A 25,221-nucleotide genomic window follows, 5' to 3' on the forward strand; every position below is an offset into this window, starting at 1 on the left:
GCCATCCAGCCCCTCGAGCCTGCTCTGCCATTCAATAAGCTCATGGCTGATCTTTTTGTGAATTCAGCCCCACTTACCCGCTCACTCACCATAACCTTTCATTCCGTTACCGTTCAAAAAATTATATAGCTTACCTTTAAAAACATTCAATGAAGACTTCAACTACTTCACTGGGCAGGGAATTCCACTGATTCACAGCCCTTTGGGTGAAGACGTTCCTCCTCAATCCAGCCCTAAATCTGTTCCCCCTTATTTTGAGTCTACTCCCCCTTGTTCTAATTTCACCTGCCAGTGGAAGCATCCTCCCTGCTTCTGTGTTATCTATTCCCTTCATAATCTTATATGTTTCTTTAAGATCCCACCTCATTCTTCTCAATTCCAATGAGTACAATCCCAGTCTACTCGGCCCATCCTCATAAGCCAACACTCCCAACTCTGGAATCAATCAAGTGAATCTCCTCTGCACCCCCTCCGGTGCCAGCGCTTCCTTTCTCAAGTAAGGAGACCAAAACTTTACACAGTACTGCAGGTGTGTCCTCACCAGCACCCGATACAGCTGCAGCATAGCCTCCCTGTTTATAAACTCCATGCCTCGAGCAATTGAAGGGCAAAATTCCATTTACCTTCTCAATTACCTGCTGCAGCTGCAAACCAACCTCCTGCGATTAATGCACAAGGACACCCAGGTCCCTCTGCGCAGCAGCGTGCTGCAACTTCTTACTGTTCACATAATAGTCCATTTTGCTGTTATTCCTACCAAAATGGATGACCTCACATTTATCAACATTGTACTCCATCTGCCAGACCCTTGTCCATTCACTTAAACTGTCTATATCCCTCTGCAAACTTTCACAGTCCCCTACACACTTTGCTCTGCTACTCATCTTAGTGTCATCCGCAAACTTTGACAACCTGCACGTGGTCCCCAACTCCAAACCATCTTCATAAATTATAAACAATTACAGTCCCAACACTGATCCCTGAGGCTCACCACTAGTCACTGATCACCAATCAGAAAAGTACTCATATACCCTGACTCTTTCCTGATGGAAGAGGGTTAAAACTAATGGGGTTGTTCTATCACATAGAGGGACTCGACTTTGTTCGGGAAGCTGCTCATTCCTGTTCCACTTTGTCTTGGCACATATCCCAAAAGCATTCCTAATCCTTGTGCACCTTCTGCAGTTCCCAAGGCCCAGCACAGCCAAAAGACTTTACGTAGCCTTGGAAGGCCAACATAATGTGAGACCAGTACTTTCATTACAACATTCAAATGAGAGAGCATGGGCCGATGGGAGCGCTCCCACTCCATGTCAGTGAAGGCTGGAAGTGGGAGGTAATAACTGCGGATGCTGTAAATCAGGAACAGAAACAGAAGTTGCTGGAAAGGCTCAGCAGGTCTGGCAGCATCTGTGAAGGAAAAAACAGAATTAATGTCTCGGGTCTGGTGACCCACCCTCAGAACAGGGTTCTGAGAATCTGAGGAAGGATCACCAGAACAAAAACGTGAACTCCGCTTTTATTTTTCCTTCACAGATGCTGCCAGACCTGCTCAGCTTTTCTAGTAACTTTTGTTTTTGTTCCAGGTAGTGGTAGGGTTGGGTCATTTTCAGGGATAAAAATTTAAGATTTTTATACTCCCAGCTGACTTTTAAAAGCAAACACTTTTTTGAGAAAGGTTAAAATTCCTCACTCTGTTTTTAAATTTTCTTTTTCAGTTGTGTGGAACCATACAGTGCAGAGGAGGTCTTTTGGCCCATTGACTCTGTACTAGCAAAAGGTACACCATGGCCTGCACCAGCCCCACGTTCCTGCACGAGGCACACAGCCTGGAGTGTAATGATAGTATGAGAAACACATCCAAGGGGAAGGGACCCCCAGTGCAGCGTGAGGGGGAAGGGAGTCCTGGTGCAGCGTGAGGGGAAGGGAGTCCCGGTGCAGCGTGAGGGGGAAGGGAGTCCCGGTGCAGCACAAGGGGAAGTGAGTCCCAGTGCAGCACGAGGGGAAAGGAGTCCCGGTGCAGCGCAAGGGGAAGTGAGTCCTGGTGCAGCATGAGGGGAAGGGAGTCCTGGTGCAGCGCGAGGGGAAGTGAGTCCCTGTGCAGAGCGAGGGGAAAGGAGTCCCGGCGCAGTGCGTCCCGGTGCAGTGCGAGGGGGAAGTCAGTCCCTGGTGCAGCGCGAGGGGAAGTGAGTCCCGGTGCAGAGCGAGGGGAAGTGAGTCCCGGTGCAGAGTGTGGGGAAAGGAGTCCCGGTGCAGCGCGAGGGGAAGGGAGTCCCGGTGCAGCACAAGGGGAAGGGAGTCCCGGTGCAGCACGAGGGAAAGTGAGTCCTGGTGCAGCGCAAGGGGAAGTGAGTCCCGGTGCACAGCGAGGGGGAAGTTGAGCCCCAGTGCAGCACAAGGGAAAGTGAGTCCCAGTCCAGCACGAGGAGAAGTGAGTACCGGTGTAGCACGAGGGTAAGTGTGTCCCAGTGTAGCGCGAGGGGAAAGGAGTCCCAGTGCAGTGCGAGGGGAAGTGAGACCCAGTGCAGTGTGAGGGGGAAGTGAGTCCTGGTGCAGTGTGAGGGGAGGTGAGTCCCGGTGCGGCACGAGGGGAAGTGAGTCCCGGTGCGCCGTGAGGGGAAGTGAGTCCCGGAGCAGTGCGAGGGGGAAGTGAGTCCTGGTGCAGCGCGAGGGGAAGTGAGTCCCAGTGCGGCGTGAGGGGAAGTGAGTCCCGGTGCAGCGTGAGGGGAAGTGAGTCCCGGTGCGGCGCGAGGGGAAGTGAGTCCCGGTGCGGCGTGAGGGGAAGTGAGTCCCGGTGCGGCGTGAGGGGAAGTGAGTCCCGGTGCGGCGCGAGGGGAAGTGAGTCCCGGTGCGGCGCGAGGGGAAGTGAGTCCCGGTGCGGCGCGAGGGGAAGTGAGTCCCGGTGCGGCGCGAGGGGAAGTGAGTCCCGGTGCGGCGCGAGGGGAAGTGAGTCCCGGAGCGGCGTGAGGGGAAGTGAGTCCCGGTGCGGCGCGAGGGGAAGTGAGTCCCGGTGCGGCGCGAGGGGAAGTGAGTCCCGGTGCGGTGTGAGGGGGAAGTGAGTCCCGGTGCGGCGCGAGGGGAAGTGAGTCCCGGAGCAGCGTGAGGGGGAAGTGAGTCCCGGTGCGGCGCGAGGAGAAGTGAGTCCCGGAGCAGCGTGAGGGGGAAGTGAGTCCCGGTGCGGCGCGAGGGGAAGTGAGTCCTGGTGCAGTGTGAGGGGGAAGTGAGTCCCGGTGCGGCGCGAGGGGAAGTGAGTCCCGGTGCAGTGTGAGGGGGAAGTGAGTCCCGGTGCAGTGTGTCCTGGTGCAGTGCGAGAGGGAAGTGAGTCCCGGTGCAGCGTGAGGGGGAAGTGAGTCCCGGTGCGGCGCGAGGGGAAGTGAGTCCCGGTGCAGTGTGAGGGGAAGTGAGTCCCGGTGCGGCGTGAGGGGAAGTGAGTCCCGGTGCAGTGTGAGGGGAAGTGAGTCCCGGTGCGGCGTGAGGGGAAGTGAGTCCCGGTGCAGTGTGAGGGGAAGTGAGTCCCGGTGCGGCGCGAGGGGAAGTGAGTCCCGGTGCGGCGTGAGGGGAAGTGAGTCCCGGTGCGGCGTGAGGGGAAGTGAGTCCCGGTGCGGCGTGAGGGGAAGTGAGTCCCGGTGCGGCGCGAGGGGAAGTGAATCCCGGTGCGGCGCGAGGGGAAGTGAGTCCCGGTGCGGCGCGAGGGGAAGTGAGTCCCGGTGCGGCGCGAGGGGAAGTGAGTCCCGGTGCGGCGCGAGGGGAAGTGAGTCCCGGAGCAGCGTGAGGGGAAGTGAGTCCCGGTGCGGCGCGAGGGGAAGTGAGTCCCGGTGCGGCGCGAGGGGAAGTGAGTCCCGGTGCAGTGTGAGGGGGAAGTGAGTCCCGGTGCGGCGCGAGGGGAAGTGAGTCCCGGAGCAGCGTGAGGGGGAAGTGAGTCCCGGTGCGGCGCGAGGAGAAGTGAGTCCCGGAGCAGCGTGAGGGGGAAGTGAGTCCCGGTGCGGCGCGAGGGGAAGTGAGTCCTGGTGCAGCGTGAGGGGAAGTGAGTCTCGGTGCAGTGTGAGGGGGAAGTGAGTCCCGGTGCGGGGCGAGGGGAAGTGAGTCCCGGTGCAGTGTGAGGGGGAAGTGAGTCCCGGTGCAGTGTGTCCTGGTGCAGTGCGAGAGGGAAGTGAGTCCCGGTGCAGCGTGAGGGGGAAGTGAGTCCCGGTGCGGCGCGAGGGGAAGTGAGTCCCGGTGCAGTGTGAGGGGGAAGTGAGTCCCGGTGCAGTGTGTCCTGGTGCAGTGCGAGAGGGAAGTGAGTCCCGGTGCAGCGTGAGGGGGAAGTGAGTCCCGGTGCGGCGCGAGGGGAAGTGAGTCCCGGTGCAGTGTGAGGGGGAAGTGAGTCCCGGTGCAGTGTGTCCTGGTGCAGTGCGAGAGGGAAGTGAGTCCCGGTGCAGCGTGAGGGGGAAGTGAGTCCCGGTGCGGCGCGAGGGGAAGTGAGTCCCGGAGCAGCGTGAGGGGGAAGTGAGTCCCGGTGCGGCGTGAGGGGAAGTGAGTCCCGGAGCAGCGTGAGGGGAAGTGAGTCCCGGTGCGGCGTGAGGGGGAAGTGAGTCCCGGTGCGGCGCGAGGGGAAGTGAGTCCCGGTGCAGTGTGAGGGGAAGTGAGTCCCGGAGCAGTGCGTCCTGGTGCAGTGCGAGAGGGAAGTGAGTCCCGGTGCGGCGCGAGGGGAAGTGAGTCCCAGTGCAGTGTGTCCTGGTGCAGTGCGAGAGGGAAGTGAGTCCCGGTGCGGCGCGAGGGGAAGTGAGTCCCGGTGCAGTGTGAGGGGGAAGTGAGTCCCGGTGCAGTGTGTCCTGGTGCAGTGCGAGAGGGAAGTGAGTCCCGGTGCAGCGTGAGGGGGAAGTGAGTCCCGGTGCGGCGCGAGGGGAAGTGAGTCCTGGTGCAGTGTGAGGGGAAGTGAGTCCCGGTGCAGTGTGTCCTGGTGCAGTGCGAGAGGGAAGTGAGTCCCGGTGTGGCGCGAGGGGAAGTGAGTCCCGGTGCGGCGCGAGGGGAAGTGAGTCCTGGTGCAGTGTGAGGGGAAGTGAGTCCCGGTGCAGTGTGAGGGGAAGTGAGTCCTGGTGCAGTGTGAGGGGGAAGTGAGTCCCGGTGCGGCGCGAGGGGAAGTGAGTCCCGGTGCAGTGCGAGGGGAAGTGAGTCCTGGTGCAGTGTGAGGGGGAAGTGAGTCCCGGTGCGGCGCGAGGGGAAGTGAGTCCCGGTGCAGTGCGAGGGGAAGGGCTCCTGGAGCAGCACGAGGGGGAAGAACATTCTGGAGATCTGAAAGTATAAAAGCAAGTCCCAGGGCAGTGCCCCTTACCTTGGTGCAGCTGAGAGCCTGGCAGAGCGACGGGAGGCTTGGAGTGGCATGGGACTGGTGTTGGATTGGGGGCTGGCATGAATGGTCAGATGACATGCTCACTGCTGTGATGCAATATTGATTGGAAATTCTTTCCCAGTCCATTTACTTTGTTACCTGTCTTACTTCTATTTATTTTTAGACACTGTAAGTAATGCTACTGCAATTCCATTTCTTTCTCTTTTGTATCCAAGTTTTGGACCTGGGTACTCGTACCTTAGATGGGGACTTTAGGGGCAGCCATTGTGAAAATGTCAAAATGAAAATGTGACAATAAAGGATATTCTATTCTATTCTATGCACTTTTTGAAGCTTTTGAGGTTTGCTGCCTCAACTACCCTCCCATTCCAGAGCCTCACCACCCTCTGAATGAAAGTAACGTTCCCTCAAGTCTTCAGTAAATTTCCTGCCCTTCATTTTAAATTGTTATTGATGCTTTAACTGAAGGGAACAGATGTTTTTTACTCTGTGCATGTCCCTCCTAGTCTTATCCATCTCCACCTGTTACCCCCCCTCCACCTTCTCTACTCCAAAGAAAACAACCAGAGATTATCTAGCATCTCTTCAATTTACCCTCACACTGTCATTGCCTCTACTCAAGTGCAAGCTTTGTCAGAGTTTTCTGTCCTGATTGCTCGATTAGTTCAGAATTTCGCTCCATTGAGCAGACTTTCGCAAATGGATATTTGCAGGCTTGGGCTATTATTTTCCTACATGTGACGGAAAGGTCAAGATCAATGGGTGAAGGTGTTTCAGGAACAAGGATTATTATCAAATTCAGTGGGAACCCTTTTGTGGGAAAGAGGCAGGTTCTATCTGAGGTATTCCAGAGCGTCGTTGGAGGGTGTATTTGGATAGAAATGGCAGGCGATTGGCACTGGGTAACAGAGCCAGTGCAAGCACAAGAGGCAGATTGACCTCCTCTGCACCCTGACAATTCTCTCCAGATGCCATTACCCTCCTGGTATAGCAGGCGCTCTGAGATGAGACAGGCAGAATGGTCTTTGGCAGAAATCCGTGAAACCCACTGCCTCCAGAGCAAGGAGCGTTCTAGCAGCCTGGCCGAGATTTACTTCGAGAAGGGACTCTTAGCGGGGAAGAAAAGGTGAGGACAGACTGAGCGTAACAGTTGGCTTTCTTACCTCTTTGAGGGCCCAGGTTAGGTTTACCACTCTGTGTCCGGGTTCTGGCTGCCACGGCGACAACGTGACAGCAGTTTGCCACGAGGATGAGGGAGGGAATGAGGGTGAGGGTGAGGGTGAAGGTGAGGGTGAGAGTGAGGGAGAAGGCGAGGGTGAAGGTGAAGATAAGGGTGAGGGAGAAGGCGAGGGTGAGGGAGAAGGCGAGGGTGAGGGAGAAGGCGAGGGTGAGGGTGAGGGGGAAGGTGAGGGTGAAGGTGAGGGTGAGGTAGCATTGGATGACAAAGGTGTTGTAGCTGGCTGGGGTTGCCATGACAGCGTGGGTTCTGTCCAGGTTGGGGTCAATGTGCTTGGCAGAGGTTGATCACACATATCACCCTGATAACCTTCTTCACAAACACAAACATAACCATCAACGGAGCTGCTGCAGTTGCCATGGAGACAGGGGTTGCTCGCGCAGTTGTCTATTCGGTCCTAGAAGAAAAAGGAATGCAATTTTATTCGGCTGGAGATAGACTGTTCGCGAACACAGTTTCTGAAAATCCCTTGGGTCACACTCATTTAGATTCCCATCAGCTCACAACGAACATCTTGTGAGAGACACAGTGTTCCCTGTTAAAAATGCAGGGAAGTGACACATTCCTTTCACATCTTTCTATGATTCACCCAGAACCACCAGGAAGCACTTCTAGGAATAATATTTGTCTTCGGTCTTTCATTTCGACTTGAAAAATGGCTCACCTTCACTTGCCAGCCGTAACCCATCTCCTACCCCATTGTAAACACTCCCCTCTCAATAATGCCGTGCCGTTGACACATCAAAACACTATTCCATGACTCCATTCAATGTGAAAAATAGAAGGGAAAAGCTAAGGAGTTGAATGAAAGGATGATACCAAATCCAGGGTTGAATCACAGAACCTTTACAGCATGGAAACAGGCCATTCAGCCCGTACTAACCCTCCAAAGCACATCCCACCCAGACCCACTCCCATACCCTACTCTGTCCCCGTGACCCTGCATTTAGCATGGGTAATCCACCCTAACCTGCACATCTTTGGACTGTGGGAGGAAACCGGAGGAAACCCCTGCAGACATGGGGAGAATGTGCAAACTCCACACCGACAGTCGCCCAAGAGCGGAATCAATTGCTGTGAGGCTGCAGTGCTAACCACTGAGCCACCGTGCCATGAGATGGAGATGGTGCTGGGTTAAGAATGTTCCTTGGTTTTGAACATCAGGCTGTGCTGAACCATTGCCAAGCAACAGAATCTTACACTTTCCACCAAAAACCCAACTGTGTATAAAGAGCGTGAGCCTCAGGAACACAGTGTTTCTCAAATCACTCCAAACAAATATGTATACACATCCATGCTGTCTCGCTAGTGCGAACAGAACAAGGACACAGACTGAAACACTGATTCCTACCAGTGATTTCATCACATGGTAATGCAGTAACCTTTACCCGAGAAAACACTGTGCAGAGATTACACATTTTCCACAACACGGGTAGTGAAAAATTACTCTCGCAGTTGAAGGACTTTGGGTTGTTCCCATATATACCACGTAATCGTCCTCAAATTGCACCCATCGGTTTGTATCAGGTTTTGAATAACTATCAAACTGCGTGGATATCATTGGTTTTGCAGTAATCAACATTGATTAAAATGTACCTCACAATCTCCATGTCAAAATGTTTCTGACATAGTGCATTTCCAGCTACATTTCAGAAGGCTGGCTCAACAAGGGACAGCACCGTGGCTCAACGGCTAGCACTGCTACCTCACAGTGCCCGGGATCCAGGTTCAATCCCATCCTCAGGTCACTGTCTGTGTGAGTTTCCTCCCACAGTCCAAAGATGTGCAGGTTAGGGTGGATTGGCCACAGGAAATGCAGGGTGACAGGGATAGGGTGGGGTCTGGGTGGGATGCTCACCCAGATGGGCTGAATGGCCTGCTTTCACACTGAAAGGATTTTATGAAATTAACAGTGTTATTTTCAGTAGATAAAGTAGGAGGTAAAGCCCATGGCAGGGTTTATGTGTAAGTTTATAAATAGCAAGTTCTATATGGAAGCAATGGGTGGAATTTGATGGTTTTTCAATGTATATTGTCTGAAGTTTTTGAGTATGTTAAATGAACAATGCTGTGTAGCAATAGACCGAGCCAAAGTATTTGGTTGAAGAGCTTGCAGTAAGTAGAGGAACAATCCAAGCAGATTGTGTTCAGCAGCTTGCAGCCTCAATGCACTGCTGTAGTGAAGTACCACACTATAGTGTACACAGTGCGGAGCTGGAGGAACGCAGCAGGCCAGGCAGCATCAGAGGAGCAGGAAAGCTGACGTTTCGGGTCAGGACCCTTCTTCAGAAAAAGGTTAACTTTTCTGCTCCTCTGATGCTGCCTGGCCTGCTGCGTTCCTCCAGCTCCACACTGTGTTATCTCAGACTCCAGCATTGGCAGTTCTTACTAACACTATAGTGTATACCAGGTTATAAACATATCAACATACAAACTAGAAACAGGAGCAGCCATTCAGGCTCCTGAAGCTGCTCTGTCATTCATTGAGGGTATGGCTGGTCCTTCTGTTACCGCAAATGCAAATTCCCCAACCTTTCACACCTTTGTCTAACACAATCCGTCTACCTCTGCCTTAGTAACATTCCAGGGCTCCACTTCTGTCATTTGTTCAGGGAGACAGTTCCAGAAGCTCATAACCTTCTGGGAGAAAAGAAAAGTCACCTCTTTAAACATGCAAGCCCTGATTGTTAAACACTGACTGCTGGTTCTAGAGTCTCCTACAGGAGGAAGCACCCTCTCTATGTCTACTGTGGCAGCCGCCCTTGGAATCTATATGTATCAATGAAGTCACCTCTTACTGCTCTAACCTCCAGTAAATGCAATGCTGGGTGACCCAGCCTTTCCTGCGAAGGCAGCACATGGTTAAACTGAAACAGTTGGTGGTGACCCAGGGAGCCATCATAACCAGAACTGAAATGTTTTTGGAGGCGGAGAGACCAGACCACAGTAGAAGGTGGGCACGTTATTACGGGGGGCAAGAGTGACTGTCCTGGGCAAAGGTCACCACGAGACACTGGCTGAAGTCCACCTGGGGTTTCCAAAATGAAGATGTTGGCAAGGAGTTACGTTTGGTGGCCAGGATTGGATGCTGACATAGCTGCACTGAATGGGGCAATGTCCAGAGTGCCAACAACGCAGCCCCCACCAACTCACCACGGCCCCACCCCACCCCCCCAACCACATTCATGGAAATGGCTGGGTAGACGCTGTACTCGGTTACACAGCGACTATGCACGTCCTTTCATGGGCTCAATGTTCTTGGTCATTGTGGACACCCACTCCAAGTGGCTGGACATGCATGGAGATCATTCAGCAAACACGGGGACAACAATATAAAAAATCTCCACGCATCTTTTGCAATTCATGGGCTCCTGGAAATGCTAGTCACAGATAACAGGCCAGCAGGGAGTTTGAGTGTTTCCTGAAGTCAAATGGTATTCAACATGTAAGGACAGCTCCATACCATCCTTCATCCAATGGTCTGGCAGAAAGAACAGTTCAGACTTTGAATGCGGGTTTAAAGAAATAACCCACAGCTCCACTCAATACCAACTGTCCCAGTTCCTATTTGATTACAGGGCCATGCCACATATAACTACAGGGACAGACCCAGCAGTTGCTAATCAGGAGAAGACTCCACATCTGGTTAAATCCTGGGCCTGGGGGGTGTGGGGAGGGTGAAACAGCACCAAGAATGCCAGCGCCAGTCACAGGGCTCTGTTTGGCGCGAGAGACAGTTTACTTTGAGCGAACCATGGCAATGGCCCTGCATGGGTAACAGGCAGGGTCCACATGGAGTCAGATCAGTGACATATGAAGTTCAAGTAGGAGCATGTGGGCCATCTGAAAGCTGCAAACTTGCAAAATAGTGCGGGAGTAAAATGTTCCCAGCTCCTCGACAGACTTTCCCACTGTTCCGGAACCCATCGGTTCTCCCTCTCCATCAAGTGTTGAGTACACCTGGAAATATGGGATGGACACAACAGATGTCACTGCCTCGATGCTTTTGCCATTTGAAGAGGAGAATGAATTTCTTCTGAGACATTCTGGGCACTGGAGGTGAGCTACAGTGTTACTCACCGCCCCGGCCGGAGGCAGAGATGCAAGAGCTTGACCCGGTGCTAAAATTCCCAAGGGGGAGCGACAGAAAAAGGAACCAGCCAAAATCCTTGGACTCAGAGGGGGAGGGCCCAGTGGATTTTGTAGAATCTGAGTTCTCCCTGATTGGGGCTGTAAATCTGGTCCAATCAGGGAGCCCTGGCTGACAGATAGAAACAAGAATATCAGGGGTTCTGTTCACACTGAGACCTGGCTTTGAGGGAGCTGGATCAGTGTCACGGGCTCGCCACATGTATATGAAGGGTGACTTTGTGACAGGATACCAGCCTCTGTGGAGTTATTTCACTGTTCAGTTAAAAAGATTTGCGATGCAGATGCTTAAGAACTTAAAACAAAAAGAAGGACAAAAGTGAAAGAATGAAAATACAGGGTTTTTATTTTTTTTACCTTGTTCTGATATAGATTCAGACTTTCCAAATTAGTGGTTAATACTCTCAGTCTTGTTACCTGTTATAGCCTGTTAGTGCTAAATACTTCCTTACACATGATATGCTCTAGTCAGTAATATTTAACATTACAGATCAAGATTAGAGGGGAAACCAGTCTTCCTTCAGAGTGTGCTCATTGCCATGACTAAAAATATAATACTTTCTGCTTCGATTATTAATTGGTGATCTGATAAAACTTCTCAAAATGCCTTTGAGGATTTACAAGTCTGCACCTTATTTATCAATTTTTCTAGATTGAGTCTTGATATTGAATGTCACTCACTCTTTACATATGGCCAACAAACTTGCAAGATATCATTTTAAACTCGAAATCAAAGGACACTATGCTCCCAAGCAAAACAATTTTATTCATGGATTTGCTCCAGGCTAAATTAATTTTTAACTTCTTTTTATCTTTATTTTGCCACTTTCTGTCCTAAACTAATTACATTGTGCTTTTGTTTCTCCATCTTCGTTTCTCTTGTTTTAGTCGTTTCTCAACTCTTGTACACTTGCTTTCTGGCATCTTGTACTATCGCTCCTCCCATTATTTTACATCCTCCCTCTCTCTCTCTGTTTGCAGATTTTATTACAGATCCAATTACAGCTAATTAATATTGCTATGAAGCAAGGTCACACTGATGTGGTTACCATGGAGCAGGATAGCAGTTATAATAGCTAAACAAAATACTGGAGATTCTGTTCATTTGCACAATGGGTCATTAAACAGCGACATAAAGCCAAGAGCTCATTTCACTCGTAGTGTCTTGTCGCTGTTTGCAGAATGTCGGTGAGCTAAGCTCCATTAGAAGTCATTCTAACAAAGCAAGGTCATCTGTGTGATTCTGCTACCATCACTGTCTGATATTGCTGTGGCAACCGTCACATGGGCTGCAGAGCTATACTACCCCAAAGTAAATCTTTTGCATTAACACTGCACTTTCCAAAGAGAAATCAGGCATGAAATAATGGTTTTCGTTTTCAAATTATACACCTCAGCTGAAATCTATATGCCTTAAATTATAAGTTTACATTTTGTTGCACAGTTATTGCTGGACCCACTTTTTAAGCCAATTACTCGATCTGATAATGCCAGTTACAATGCTCTGTGATGCATTTTAAATCTAATCTAATAATTATTGCATTTCTGACAAGCAACTTAGCCTTTTCCTGGCTCAATATTTTAGACAGGTGCCACGTGATTTTGGAAGTATTTAACGTTCCTAAATCACCGTACTTTTGAATCATATCAGGACCATTGTAAGAAGCTGAGATTTATTTGACAGGATGCATTTCTAAAACAGCTATGTGAGTACTTCCCAACTTCATCGCACCCTTCCCTCAATACCCCATGGCTCTCTGCACAGGCCAGATTTGAACAATGAAGTGTGTGCGCACAAAGGATCAACCAGCTCAGAGATAGTATCACATACCTCTAATACAGGTGTGGCTTGAACTCTGGTCTCCTGGTCCAGAGATAGGAACGCTAGCACTGCACCCTGAATATAGAAACTCCTGATCTGATGACGATATTGCCAGTGTGTGCCAATAGACCTTATGTTTGTCGAAAGCATCTGCAGTTTGAGGTCCTTTTAAGAAATTCATTTACAGGATATGGGCATCACTGTGTTTAGTTTCCATCCCTAATTGCCCAGACAGAAGTTGGAGTCAACCATATTGCTGAAATCACTTGTATTCCATTTGGCAGTTTCCTTCCCTAAAGGGCATTATTGAAATAGATGGTTTTTTTCCTGACAATTAACAATGGACTCATGGTCATTGTTAAATTCTTAATTCCAGGCCATTTTTTAATTAAATTCAAATTTCGCCATCTGCCAAAGCAGGATTTGATCATGAGTCCCCAGAACATTACCTGGGTCTCTGGATTAACAGTCCTGCAATAATACCACAAGGCCATCAGTTCCTCTTAAGCCTCCCACCTCCACTTTCAAAGTCCCTGTAAGACCTTTTCCCTGCATTCGCCACAATCTCTGGTGGTCAATGCTAATTCAAATGTCAAATTGAAATCTGAGATAGACAATTTTTTATTAGTACGGGTTTCGAGACATATGGACCCAAGGTAAGCCTATTGAGTTAGGCCATGATCTTGTTGAATGGTGGACTAGGTTTGAGGGGCTGAATGGCCTACTCCAGTTCCTATGTTCCTATCACCGAGTCTTCAGCCCAGTTCCCACCTCAGCGTAATACAAAATTTTGATGAGACAGTCTAAGACAGAGGTTTGACCAATGACTTACCCATTTAAAGGGCAAGTCACTGGGAACACATGAAAATCCGGCCAATCACAGATCATCTTAAATGTCCTTCAAGTAGATGTTTGGCAAAGGATGTTGGTCCCTGATTGGCCAGTTATTGTGCTTGTTTATGTGCCAATAGAATAGGCAAAATGAGGCCCAATGTCTATCCTAATATTGGGGGTCACAATGCAAAGGCATGGGGGTGGCAGTGAATTATTCAGAAAGGAGCACACTAGTTGAACTTGATACTGTTCCTAAATATTCTTACGTTTTTCCCAAGGGGCAGACAGATGTGAGCTGCCAGGAGTTAACAGTTTCCCACAGGAAATGATGTCGCTGGGGCTCTGACCCACACTGTACGATCGCTGCTCCCTGTTGGGAACACTGAATTACAATATGCTTAAAACTTCAACAAATATTGGAAGTCTTATCTATAATTATTACCTACATGATTGTGCAAAGCACTTTTAACATATTCATCTCCACAAAGCATGCTCACACGATGATATAAAAGCACAAGAAATAGGAACAGGAAAAGACCATTCAGCCCCTTGAAACTTCTCCAGCATTCAATACAATCTTTGCTGAGCCAACATTCCTCACATCCAATTTCTGCCCTTTCCCTGTACCCTTTGTTTCCCCAATTGATCAAGAATCTATCTATCTCAACCTTAAATACACACAAGGACTCTGCACCCACAATGTTCTTCGGCAAAGAGTTCCAAAAACTCACAACCCTCTGAGAGAAGAAATTCCCCCTCATCTCAGACGTAAATCGGTGCCCCTTTATCCTGACACTGTGCCGTCTGGTCCTAGATTCTCCCATGGGGGAAGCATCGTCCCAGCATTTACCCTGTCAAGCCTTTTAAGAATCAAAGAGATCGCCTCTCATTCTTCTAAACTCCAATGAGTAGAGTCCCAACCAGTTTAACCTTTGCTCATAAGGCAATCTCTCAATACCAGGGGTCATTGTGGTGAAACTTTTCTGAACTGCCTCCAATGAAATAATATATTTCTTTAAATAAGCGGACCAGATCTGCTCACAGAACTCCAGACATGGTCTCACCAACATGATACACAGTTTCAAAACAAAGTTCCCTACTTTTACTCTCTAACTCCTTTGAAATAAGTCCACCATTCCATTAGCCTTCCTGACGAGCTGTTCTAACCAAGACATTTTCTAATTTGTTCCATCTTTATCATATCCTTTTTTTCCAGCCTCAACTATTTCTTCACCTTACAGTGGGTTTACCTACTTCTGTTCAACAGTCTTTTACAATGGAACCTGGTCTTCCTCCTCATAGCCTCTGCCATGCAATAACCATTTCTGGTTTTGTTTTTCTTCATTTTGTATAACCTTCCATTATTTTCCTACCTACCTAAGTTGCATTTATTGCTCCTCCATTAGCAACATTTCTGACAGGACACACATAGAAGGCATTCAGCAGTGTACTTACAATATATTCCATACATTTCTGTGATTGTCTGTAATCGCAAAGATATGGATAAAAGGTGAGAAAACAGTTAAAGTGATTCCGGTTTTACTTTGGTGGTCAAAATGAGTTTTTTAAAATCTACAATTATTTAATAAATGATTGCTCCTTTCAATCACATCCTTACCACCTCCTCACATGGATAAACAGAGTAACTAGAGTTATAATTTTGAACGAAAATAGCCTGTATTGGAATGCTATTGTTTGGCCATTATATTCAATTGTTCAACAATGTACACTGAAAACTCTTAGCCAGGCAACATTGGAGAACTCAATGTAACTCATATGGAGGTTAACATCTTGCATATTTACACTGAGTTATCCTCTTCCATAAGTCAGGAAAGGATGGTCGATCAATGTTTACTCTGGACTGCATACTTCTCAATAAGACAAGGGTATTAAGGGCTGATCTCTTTAAGCTAATTGCCAGTGCATCATTTATCATACTTCCATTGCTGTAACCTGCCCTGAAATAAAATATCACACCCACCTGACTTTGTTTTGACTCTAAATGTAACTCCAGCAACGTGATGGGAACAGTAAGCATTACCATGAGTCCTTCGTGTATTGTCCTTCCTTGAAGGACTTTACAAAAATAGCTGAAGAAGATCTTGAAATGTCATAAAAGTAGGCCAATCGAAAGCAAAAAAAAGATACTGGGTTATTGAAAGGATGAGGATGGATAATAGCTGTTCCTGTGCTAGTGATCGCTGGTAGGTATCGATGCTATTCACCAGATTCTTGGTGAAATTCTGAATTTGGTTACTTCAGCTGTGTTTTCTTGTCTAATTAATATAAACAATTCTTGCATTAAATAATATTCCCCTGGAATAAGATGATGGCATATGGCCACACAAGCCTGAATTAAACAACGTGTGTCTATTATCTGTGATGTTTGCAGATTTTAAAGTCTCATTTTGACCTCCAAAGTAGAACTATCACTAGCTGTCACGATCTGTGCTACTGTGCCATTTGGTGGATATTGCTTGACACAGTGGCCAAATAAAAAAAACTCAGTCTCTTCCTTGAAAATTCAATTGATCCAGAGTCCACATCTTTTCGGTGCGAGAATACTTGAGCTTTCTCCTATCCTTCCACATCTGGTGCACCTCACACGAGTTCTTTGTGAAGTGAAGGGTTTTAACATTTGCCAAGTGTTTCCATGGCACAATCACTTTGAACACACCAAACAAGATGAAAGAATCCATGAAAACAGACAATATCATCTGCTTTGAGTAGCTAATGGTCATTCTCAGTCATTCATTGAGAAATGGTGGCATGGTGGCTCAGTGGTAAGCACCGCAGCCTCACAGCACCAGGAACCCGGGTTCGATCCCAGCCTCCGGTAACTGTGCAGAGTTTGCATGTTCTCCCCATGTCTGTGAGGGTTTCCTCCGGGTGCTCCGGTTTCCTCTCACAGTCCAAAGATGTGCAGGCTAGGTGGATTGGCCATGCTAAAATGCCCATAGTGTTCAGGGGTGTGTAGGTTATAGGGGGATGCTTCTAGGTGGGATGCTTCAAGGAGCGGTGTGGACTTGTTGGACCGAAGGGCCTGTTTCCACACTTCAGGAATCTAAATTGCAGAAGGAAAGCATTCATCTATTGCCTCAATTGATTTCAAAATATCTCTGAACCTCTAATCTGGACTTATGCAGTGGTATGGTGAGATGCTCGAGTATTCTGTAATTTGGACTGGGCACAACGGTTTAACGCTAGAAAAATACTCACGAACACTCTCCAGAATTCAGTCTCGGGTTGAAATGGGTCCCCTCTTTTTAGCCCCTTCAGCAGATTAGAACAAAGAATTTTAATTTTTTCTGTTTGATGTACTATTGTCACATGTGCCTTGGTACAGTGAAAAGTTTGGTTTTGCGAGCAGTACAGGCAGATCATACCATACAAAGTGTATTAGAGTAATAGAACAAAGCAAGGAGGGGTCACCGGACCTGAAACGTTAACTCTGATTTTTTCCCTCATGGATGCTGCCAGACCTGCTGAGCTTTTCCAGCGCCTCATGTTTTTGTGCGAGGAATATATTGTTATGGCTGCAGAGAAGGTGCACAAAGAGTGAGATCAACATTGAATTTAAGACTGGAGAAGCCATTCAGCAGTCTAATAACAGCGGGGAAGAAGCGATTCTCGAATCTGTTGGTGCACGTGTTTAAGCTTTGTATCTCTGCTCAGTGAAAGAGATTGGAAGAGATAATAACCAGGATGGGATCTTTCATTATGTTGGCTGCCTCTGCATGTCAGCAAGAAGTTTTCATTAATGTTTAGCATCCAATTATATCACACATCAATGAAAATGCGATACATGAAAGAGCTAATTACTTAGTTTTCTTGCGTAAAAGAGAGAGGAATATAATAACTTATTAACCAGGAGAAAAATAATAAGTTGTGACATTAAGCACTGACATAAAGTATAAAACTGGGAAAGTGCTAAATTCAAAAAGTATCATGAATAGGCAGCTTGAAAAAAAGCCCTTAGAGACCTTGTTAATTTTTCACTGGATACTACAGTTGCTTAACCTCTGTCTTGTTTCCTCAGTAGCGGCAAAATCTGCACATTACCTTCAGTTCTTTGTAAACAGATGATTGTCTAATTTACATTATCACTGACCATCGTTTTTTTTTCTGAAACATTGAGAGAAACAGGGAGAAACTGAAAACACACCTTCCAGTTCTGCTGTTCCAAATCTATTTTTTTTTCTCAACCCTGCCTTAAAAACTGTTGCCTGAAATATAGTTCCATTCTGTAATCATGTGTCTGACTTCATTGGTATTTCCCAGACTAGATCATTTGTAGGTAATTTTCACACCAACAATGAAACTTCCAGAGAAGTCTAAATTGAATATGAAACACTGGTCTGAATGATTGGTTTCAGTTAATTTTAGTTCAAACTTGTTCAGATCTTGTTTATTGATAGTTGCATGAGCCTGGCTCAATCTGTTCAGGTGGCCTCAGCAGCCAAGTTAATTCAAGATAATAAAATGTGAGGCTGGATGAACACAGCAGGCCCAGCATCTCAGGAGCACAAAAGCTGACGTTTCAGGCCTAGCCCTTCATCAGAGAGGAGTTAATTCAGCTAAGTTAATTCAGTGTTTTTACTTTTCTAAAAACTGTCTTAGTGCTAGAGATGTCCTAGGTATCAAAAATCAGATAATAGTAGTTATAACTTAATGTTCCACTATCATAATACTCCCAAATCTTCCAAGGACCAGTGTGTAATAATTGTCAGAAATAAAACCAGGGACGTAATATAACATTGATATCAAAAATTGGTCTCATTGCATTTGAAATATTGCTTATTAGTCTGGTCTCCTGATCAAACAAAGAATTTGGAGGCATTTCATTGCATAGCTGGTGGTGAAAATATGCTACAACAGGAGGACGGTAAATGAGGTGGAATTAATTATTTTAAACAGAACGTTAAATATACAAACAAGGGAGCTAGGAAAAGGAGGAAGTGAGCGTCATTGAGCCAAAGAATCATAGAGATCTACAGCCCATCACATCGGTGCTAGTCAAAAATAAGTACCTAACTGTTCTAAAGAGATAGCAGGAACTGCAGATGCTGGAGCATCTGAGATAACAAGGTGTGGAGCTGGATGAACACAGCAGGCCAAGCAGCATTAGAGGAGCAGGAAGGCTGACGTTTCGGCCCTAGACCCTTCTTCAGAAAACCTAAATGTTCTAATCCCACTTTTCAGCACTTGACCAAACAGTGTGTAGGCCGATAAAAGATGTTGGAGGAACCTAGGTCAGGTATACATGCTGGTATTGATGAAAATGCTTCATTTACATCTTTCTGTACTGTGGACTATAGTTAATTTGCCCACTAAACCATGGCTTACACAGAGTGACAGTCTAAAACTATATATCTCAAACAAGTTTATCTTGTGGTTAGCTAAGCACTGTTCCACTTTGTAACATTTAGCTAAGTTCATGCTATTTAGTTGTGCTCAATTTAAAACAAAAACCTACAACAGTTACATCTTTATATTTGCATGTTAAATAAAATTTAAAATGTCTAATTCCTTGCAAAATTTCATACTGACAATGGGCTCAGAAGAGCCTTTTATAAGTGCTCTGTCCTGGTTTATTTGTTAAGATAATAGCTCTGACAGCGTCAATGTTGGAAACTGCATTAAGGTTCACTCCTTGGGAGGACATCGTGAGGACTTGGATGGGGAAAGGTAGAACATCTGAGCATCTTGAAAAAGACTGACCTGTTATTCTCAGTCTTAGTGTAGTGTAGTGACCTAATTGTTGCCATACAATTAACTACATCCTGTTGAAGACAGCTTCTTCTTGTTGCAACTCATTGGTGGCTTCCCCTATCTGTGTTCACCAAGTAGGCCCTTAGACTCAGCCAAGGAAAGAGGATGTTGACAGCAAAAGACCTTACCCACAGCTGGTAGTGATTGGCATCACACGATGTACTTTTTTTTAGGTAAGCTCATTATCTATGACCATATCAGGCAAGAGAGCAGAGATCATAGGACCTTCAGCCCCATGCGCCTGTTCTGGTATTCACTGAAACCATGGCTGATCTGAGGCCTAACTCCATATTCCTGTCTTTGGCCATAAACTTGCTTCACAAAAATTTATCTCAGATATGAAACTAACAACTGGTTCCGCATCCAATACCATTTGTGGAAGAGAGTTCCAAACCACTCCCACCCTTTGTGTGTAGACGTGCTCCCCAACATCTTCCCTGAACGGGGATTGCAGGAGCTGCAGATGCTGGAGAATCTGAGATAACAAGGTGTGAAGCTGGATGAACACAGCAGGCCAAGCAGCATCAGAGGAGCAGGAAAGCTGACGTTTCGGGCCTAGACCCTTCTTCAGAAATGTGAGAGGGGAAGGGGGTTTTGAAATAAGTGGGGAGAGAGGGGGAGGTGGATAGAAGATGGATAGAGGAGAAGATAGGTGGAGAGAAGACAGACAGGTCAAAGAGGTGGGGATGGAGCCAGTAAAGGTGAGTGTAGGTGGGGATGTAGGGAGGGGATAGGTCAAGATTGAGAGAGTCATGGAGTCATACAGCACAGAAACAGACCCTTCATTCCAACCAGTCCACACCAACCATAATCCCAAATAAACCAATCCCAGTTGCCTGCTCCTGGCCCATATCCTTCCAAAAATTTCTTATTCACATAATTATCAAAATGCCTTTTAAACCTTGTAACTGTATCTTCATCCACCACTTCCTCTGGAAGTTCATTCAACACATGAACGACTCTCTGTGTAAGAATGTTACCCTTCATGTCATTTTTAATCTCCCTCCTCTCACCTTAAAAATGTGCCCGGTGTTAAAATCCCTCTTCCTAGGGAAAATACATCTGCAATTTCATGTTATCCATCCCCTTCATGGTTTAAAAAAACACTCTCCTCTCAACCTCCAGTGAAAACAAGTCCCAGCTTCTCCGAGATAACAAAGCGTGGAACTGGATGAGCACAGCAGGCCAAGCAGCATCTTAGGAGCACAAAAGCTGACATTTCAGGCCTAGACTCTTCATCAGAGAAGCTTCTCCAGCTTATTTTTATACCTCAAACTCTCCATTCCCAGCAACATCCTCGTAAATATCTTCTGAAATCACTCCAGTTTAATAATATCCTTCCTATAACTGGGTGACCAGAACTGGACACAGTATTCCAGAAGAATGTCCTGTACAACCTCAACATGCCGTCCCAACTCACATACTCAAAGATATGAGCAATGAAGGCAAGCATGCCAAATGCCTTCCTAACCACCCTGTGTACCCGTGACACAAACTTCAAAGAATTGTGTACCTGAACCCCTGAGGTCTCTCTGGTCTAAAACACAACCCAAGGCCCTAGTGTTAATTGACTGAGTCCTGCTTTCATTTGTTCTTTTGTTTTGTTGAAAACCTTCCCTCCCTCACTATAAATTTCAGACAGCGAGAAAGGATTTTGAATGCTTTAATTTGTGACTTTAACCATGTTACATTTCTTTAATGGGATTTTGCTGCATGAAATGTTCACAGTTCAAAGTTTGAAAGCAAACGTCACATCAAAAAATTAATATTTAGGCTGAGTAATCAAGTTAAAACTATGTAAGTAAGTGACAATAATAGTAACAAAAATAGACAAACAAATGCAGCAGGTGAAAGACAAGTGGTGGAGGGGGCACTGAGTTAAGATTATATTAAAACTGCTACAGATGCTGTTAATAAATGATCATTTAATTAGAAATATTTAGAAGGTAAATTTTAATGTTAGATTTAAATGTTAAGCTACAATTTGCCTGCACTGCTTATAAACAAAACATCTTACGGTACTTTGGTGTATGTAACTACAATAAATCATATCAAATCAAAGACAAGGTCACCTCAGTAGGAAGTAATGTTTCTGGACAGCATTACTTTGGAAACTCCATGCACACAGAGTTAATAAGATAATGGAAATGGAAATGAATTGCTCCAAGACGTTGCAATCATTGACAAAGGCACTTTCCCATGAAGTCAACTAATATGTGGGTCGGTGCTAGCAATTTGCTGTACGGGCTCTGACCTTTCTGTTACATGAAGACAGTTGAGAGGGGTTGGATCCTTCCTCACAATAGCACAGTTGAAAGGTCTCAGTCAGACAGGAATCTCAAGTTACACATGCCCTGCACCAGCCAAATGGAAGGTGACAATGACAGAAATCCCAGCAAAAACCAAAAAGTGAAATACATCAATGCAAATGAAATGCAGGTGTGAGTGAGGGGAGATAGGAAATTAATCGGATGTCTATATTTTGCAGGTACATCACTAGATTTGCTGAACCATTTTAGAATCAGCTTTTATTTTTCCTGTCTTTATTTCAATAACATTGACTGATCTCAGCTCCTTAAGCAGGTTACGGGGTAACGCACAAGCTCGTTTGTGCATTGAAGTCTATAAAATACACAAGGCTGTGTAAGTGGGTAAATATAATTTAATTTTTAGGATATCGATGATGTTCCTAAACGACATTCAGTGGGTTTATGATATCTACTGAATGCCTTGATTTAATTCGGCTGATCCACTCTCCAGCCACAATTCCACATTTTCCAGGATAACAAAGTGTGAAGCTGGATGAACACAGCAGGCCAAGCAGCATCTCAGGAGCACAAAAGCTGACTCTCTGATGAAGGGTCTAGGCCTGAAACGTCAGCTTTTGTGCTCCTGAGATGTTGCTTGGCCTGCTGTGTTCATCCAGCTTCACACTTTGTTATCTCGGATTCTCCAGCATCTGCAGTTCCCATTATCTCTCTCCACATTTTCCAGTGCATCTGTCAGTGAATTGTTTAATTTCTTTCAGCAACTCTATCTCTAATTAGGTGTCATCATTTAAAAATTTGGCAGCTTCAAGGCTGTTACAGTAGTAACAGACAATATTTTAAGAGCATTCTTCCTGCTGTTGGCAATAAATAGTTTTTTAAGGATTTAATTCACCAGATGAGGACATTGCTGATGAAATAAGCATTTATTGCCCATCCCTGTTAAGGGTCAACCACACTACTGTCACATATCAGACTTTAGCAAAGCAGAGGGGTTTTCCTCCTAACAATAAGCATTAGACACAATTTTTTGCTTTAGTTATTGAACTCAAATTCTACCATTTGCCAATGTGGGATTTGAACCAGGATCCCCAGCTGGGTCTCTAGTGTAACAGCCCAGTAATAGCATAACTAGGCTATCACCTCTCTGCCTTTCTGCACGTGAGTTGTGATTATGACTGGTGTGGACCCAAGAGGAAAGCCATACTGTATTGATCTTTATCTCACCAACAGAAAACCAGATCTGACTATCATCTTAAGATCTACTTATTACCCCTCGTACGTTCAGTGCTAAAGCTCCTCACAATCAATGCCCAATTCCCATGATTGCAGGAGAACAGGAATAATAGAAGAGGCACAGTTCTTATACCATAAGACAAAGAATCAGGCCATTCAGCCCATCAAGACTGCTGTGCCATTCGATGAGATCATGGCTGATCTGATAATCTTCACTCTCTGATGAAGGGTCTAGGCCCGAAACGTCAGCTTTTGTGCTCCTGAGATGCTGCTGGGCCTGCTGTGTTCATCCAGCTTCACACTTTATTATCTTGGATTCTCCAGCACCTGCAGTTCCCATTATCACTGATAATCTTCACTGCCTGTTTTAAAACTTACAAAGAGTGCTGTTGGGAGTATTTACAGACTTCATGTACACCCTACGGCTGATTGCAGGATGGACTATTGATCGGCTTTAGGGAAATAATCCCAATTCTCAGCCTGCGGATGGAGTCCTGGACCAGAAAGAACCCAGTAGAAAACCAGCTCATGTTCAACTGGCTCAACCTGATTTCGATCTGGTCAAATGTGGATTCACACTGGAGGTGGCTACAATTCTGGTTTTCCTATTGCTTTCCTCAGAAACCCAAATCTGTGAATTGCCACAATTAGAGACTTTGCAACTCTTTACAAGAGCAAGGTTATTCCTCACTAAATTAGAACAGTGTGGAGCTGGAAGAACACAGCAGGTCAGGCAGCTTCGAGGAGCAGGAAAGCCAACATTTCGGGTTTACACCCATCAGGACCCATGTCACATTGTAGGGATTCTATGATTGTGGGAGTCTCTGGCTGGGCCCAGTGTTTATTGTCAGTCCCCAGTTGCCCCTTGAGAAGGTGGTGGTGAGCTGCCTCCTTGAACCGCTGCAGTCATCCTGCTGTGGGTTGACATACAATGCCCTTAGGTGAAGGAACAGCGTTAAATTCCTAAGTCAGGATGGTGAGTGAATTGGTGAGGAGCTTGGAGGGGGTGGTGTTCCCATGTATCTGCTGCCCTTGTCCTTCTAGATGGAGGTGGCCGCGGGTTTGGAAGGTGCGGTCTGAGGATCTTTGGTGAATTTCTGCAATGTACCTTATTGATAGTACCCACTGCTGCTGCTGAGTGCACATCATCAAAATGGAGCATTAGAACAGGCAGCACATTCATTTCCGCATGTCCCTGGGTTTTATCTGGGTTCTAACTCTGGAAGATGAGAAAAGGCTGAGAGTCAGGCTCCTGAGAGGTCAGAGGCAAGGGATCAGCTGCACAAAGGGAAGAAGTGCAGAATCTCTTAGACTCTCAAGGCATTTGGTTAGAGATGTTTGTGTCCTCATTACTACAGATCTCTGCACTGTCTCACAGTGTACGCAGATGTATCGTCAGGCTGACAAATGCTATCTTTACCGAGTCTGGGCACCACAGGTTCAGAAGGTCCTGCCACTAATGCCTGGGCCACTGCCCAGTAATACCCGCCCCTGCCAGAATTTCAATCCTCGTAGTGATATATGCCCATCTCAACAACATAGTCCTCCTGGGAGGTATGGATCTGGAGGTTGGTGAAGAACCAGAGGAGGAGTGGGTGAGGGGTGAGGGTGGGAGGAGTTACAAGAGGACTAGAGATTGGAGGCAGCAGGCGAAGATGGAAGATGAGACGGCCTTCTCCTGCCCCTCTCTGGGAAGAGGGTCGTCCTCCATTCCCTCATGAAGAGGGGTTTTTTCCATTCCCTCGTGATGGGGATCTTCCTCCATTCCCTCTTGATGGGGGTCTTCCTCCATTCCCTTGTGAGGAGGGTCTTCCTCCCTTCCCTCATGATGACGCTCTTCCTCCATTCCCCTGTGATGAGGGTCTTCCTCCATTCCCCTGTGATGAGGGTCTTCCTCTGTTCCCTCATGACGAGGGGATGGTGGTGACTTTAATGTACAACCTCAGTCTCTGTCGTGCTCAGGTGGACTTTGGCACTCACCGTCCTTTCCTTATGATTACTAGCTGCTTGGAATGTCTAAACTCCCACCTCCATAACTTTAATTCGACAGGAAATCCCACAGCCATGGAGAGCTCACCACTGGGGGGGTAGTGTTCCTGACATGGAAACAGAGCTGCTTCCTGTTTCCGGCTTCTGCGGTGAAAACCTCACCAGGACACTGTCAGACAGAATCTCAGCAGATGGTGAAAACAATCCTGACACACAATTCAAATTGTATGTAACAGTGACAATATCTGCTCCTTATGGCAGCTACTCCAAATTATTGCAGCAACTTGAATCACAAAAAACGTCATTGGATATTCTGGGATAAACAATAGAATAGACCATATCTCACAAAGAAACCATTCGCTCTGTAACAATCTGTTCCACCTCTGACTGTCACCACTTTATAAAAGGGAGATATCCTCTGGGATCTAGTCAATTGGATGAAAATCTCCTGTCCGCTGCCCTACTCCCTAGTATTAATCAGTATGAACCAAACTGCCTCTAAATAGGGTGGATTAGTCAGCTCATGGACAATACAAAGGTGTGTTGTGTTGTGGACAGTGCGGAGGGCTGTTCTATGTTACAAAGG

General features: G+C 46.7%; 1 protein-coding gene across 3 annotated transcripts in view; it reads right to left on the bottom strand.

The window, feature by feature from the left end:
• The window catches only part of dner (delta/notch-like EGF repeat containing), a 282,574-nt gene that overhangs the window by 175,543 nt on the left and 81,810 nt on the right, over positions 1 to 25,221 (bottom strand). For all 3 annotated transcript variants that reach the window (XM_059651234.1, XM_059651233.1, XM_059651235.1), the window contains exon 2: positions 6,493 to 6,963. In XM_059651234.1, coding sequence (XP_059507217.1) covers positions 6,493 to 6,963 — 471 coding nt within the window. The remainder of the gene's footprint in view (positions 1 to 6,492; positions 6,964 to 25,221) is intronic.

This window comes from Stegostoma tigrinum, chromosome 14 (assembly GCF_030684315.1).
Source record: "Stegostoma tigrinum isolate sSteTig4 chromosome 14, sSteTig4.hap1, whole genome shotgun sequence".
NCBI classification, from domain to species: Eukaryota; Metazoa; Chordata; class Chondrichthyes; order Orectolobiformes; family Stegostomatidae; genus Stegostoma; species Stegostoma tigrinum.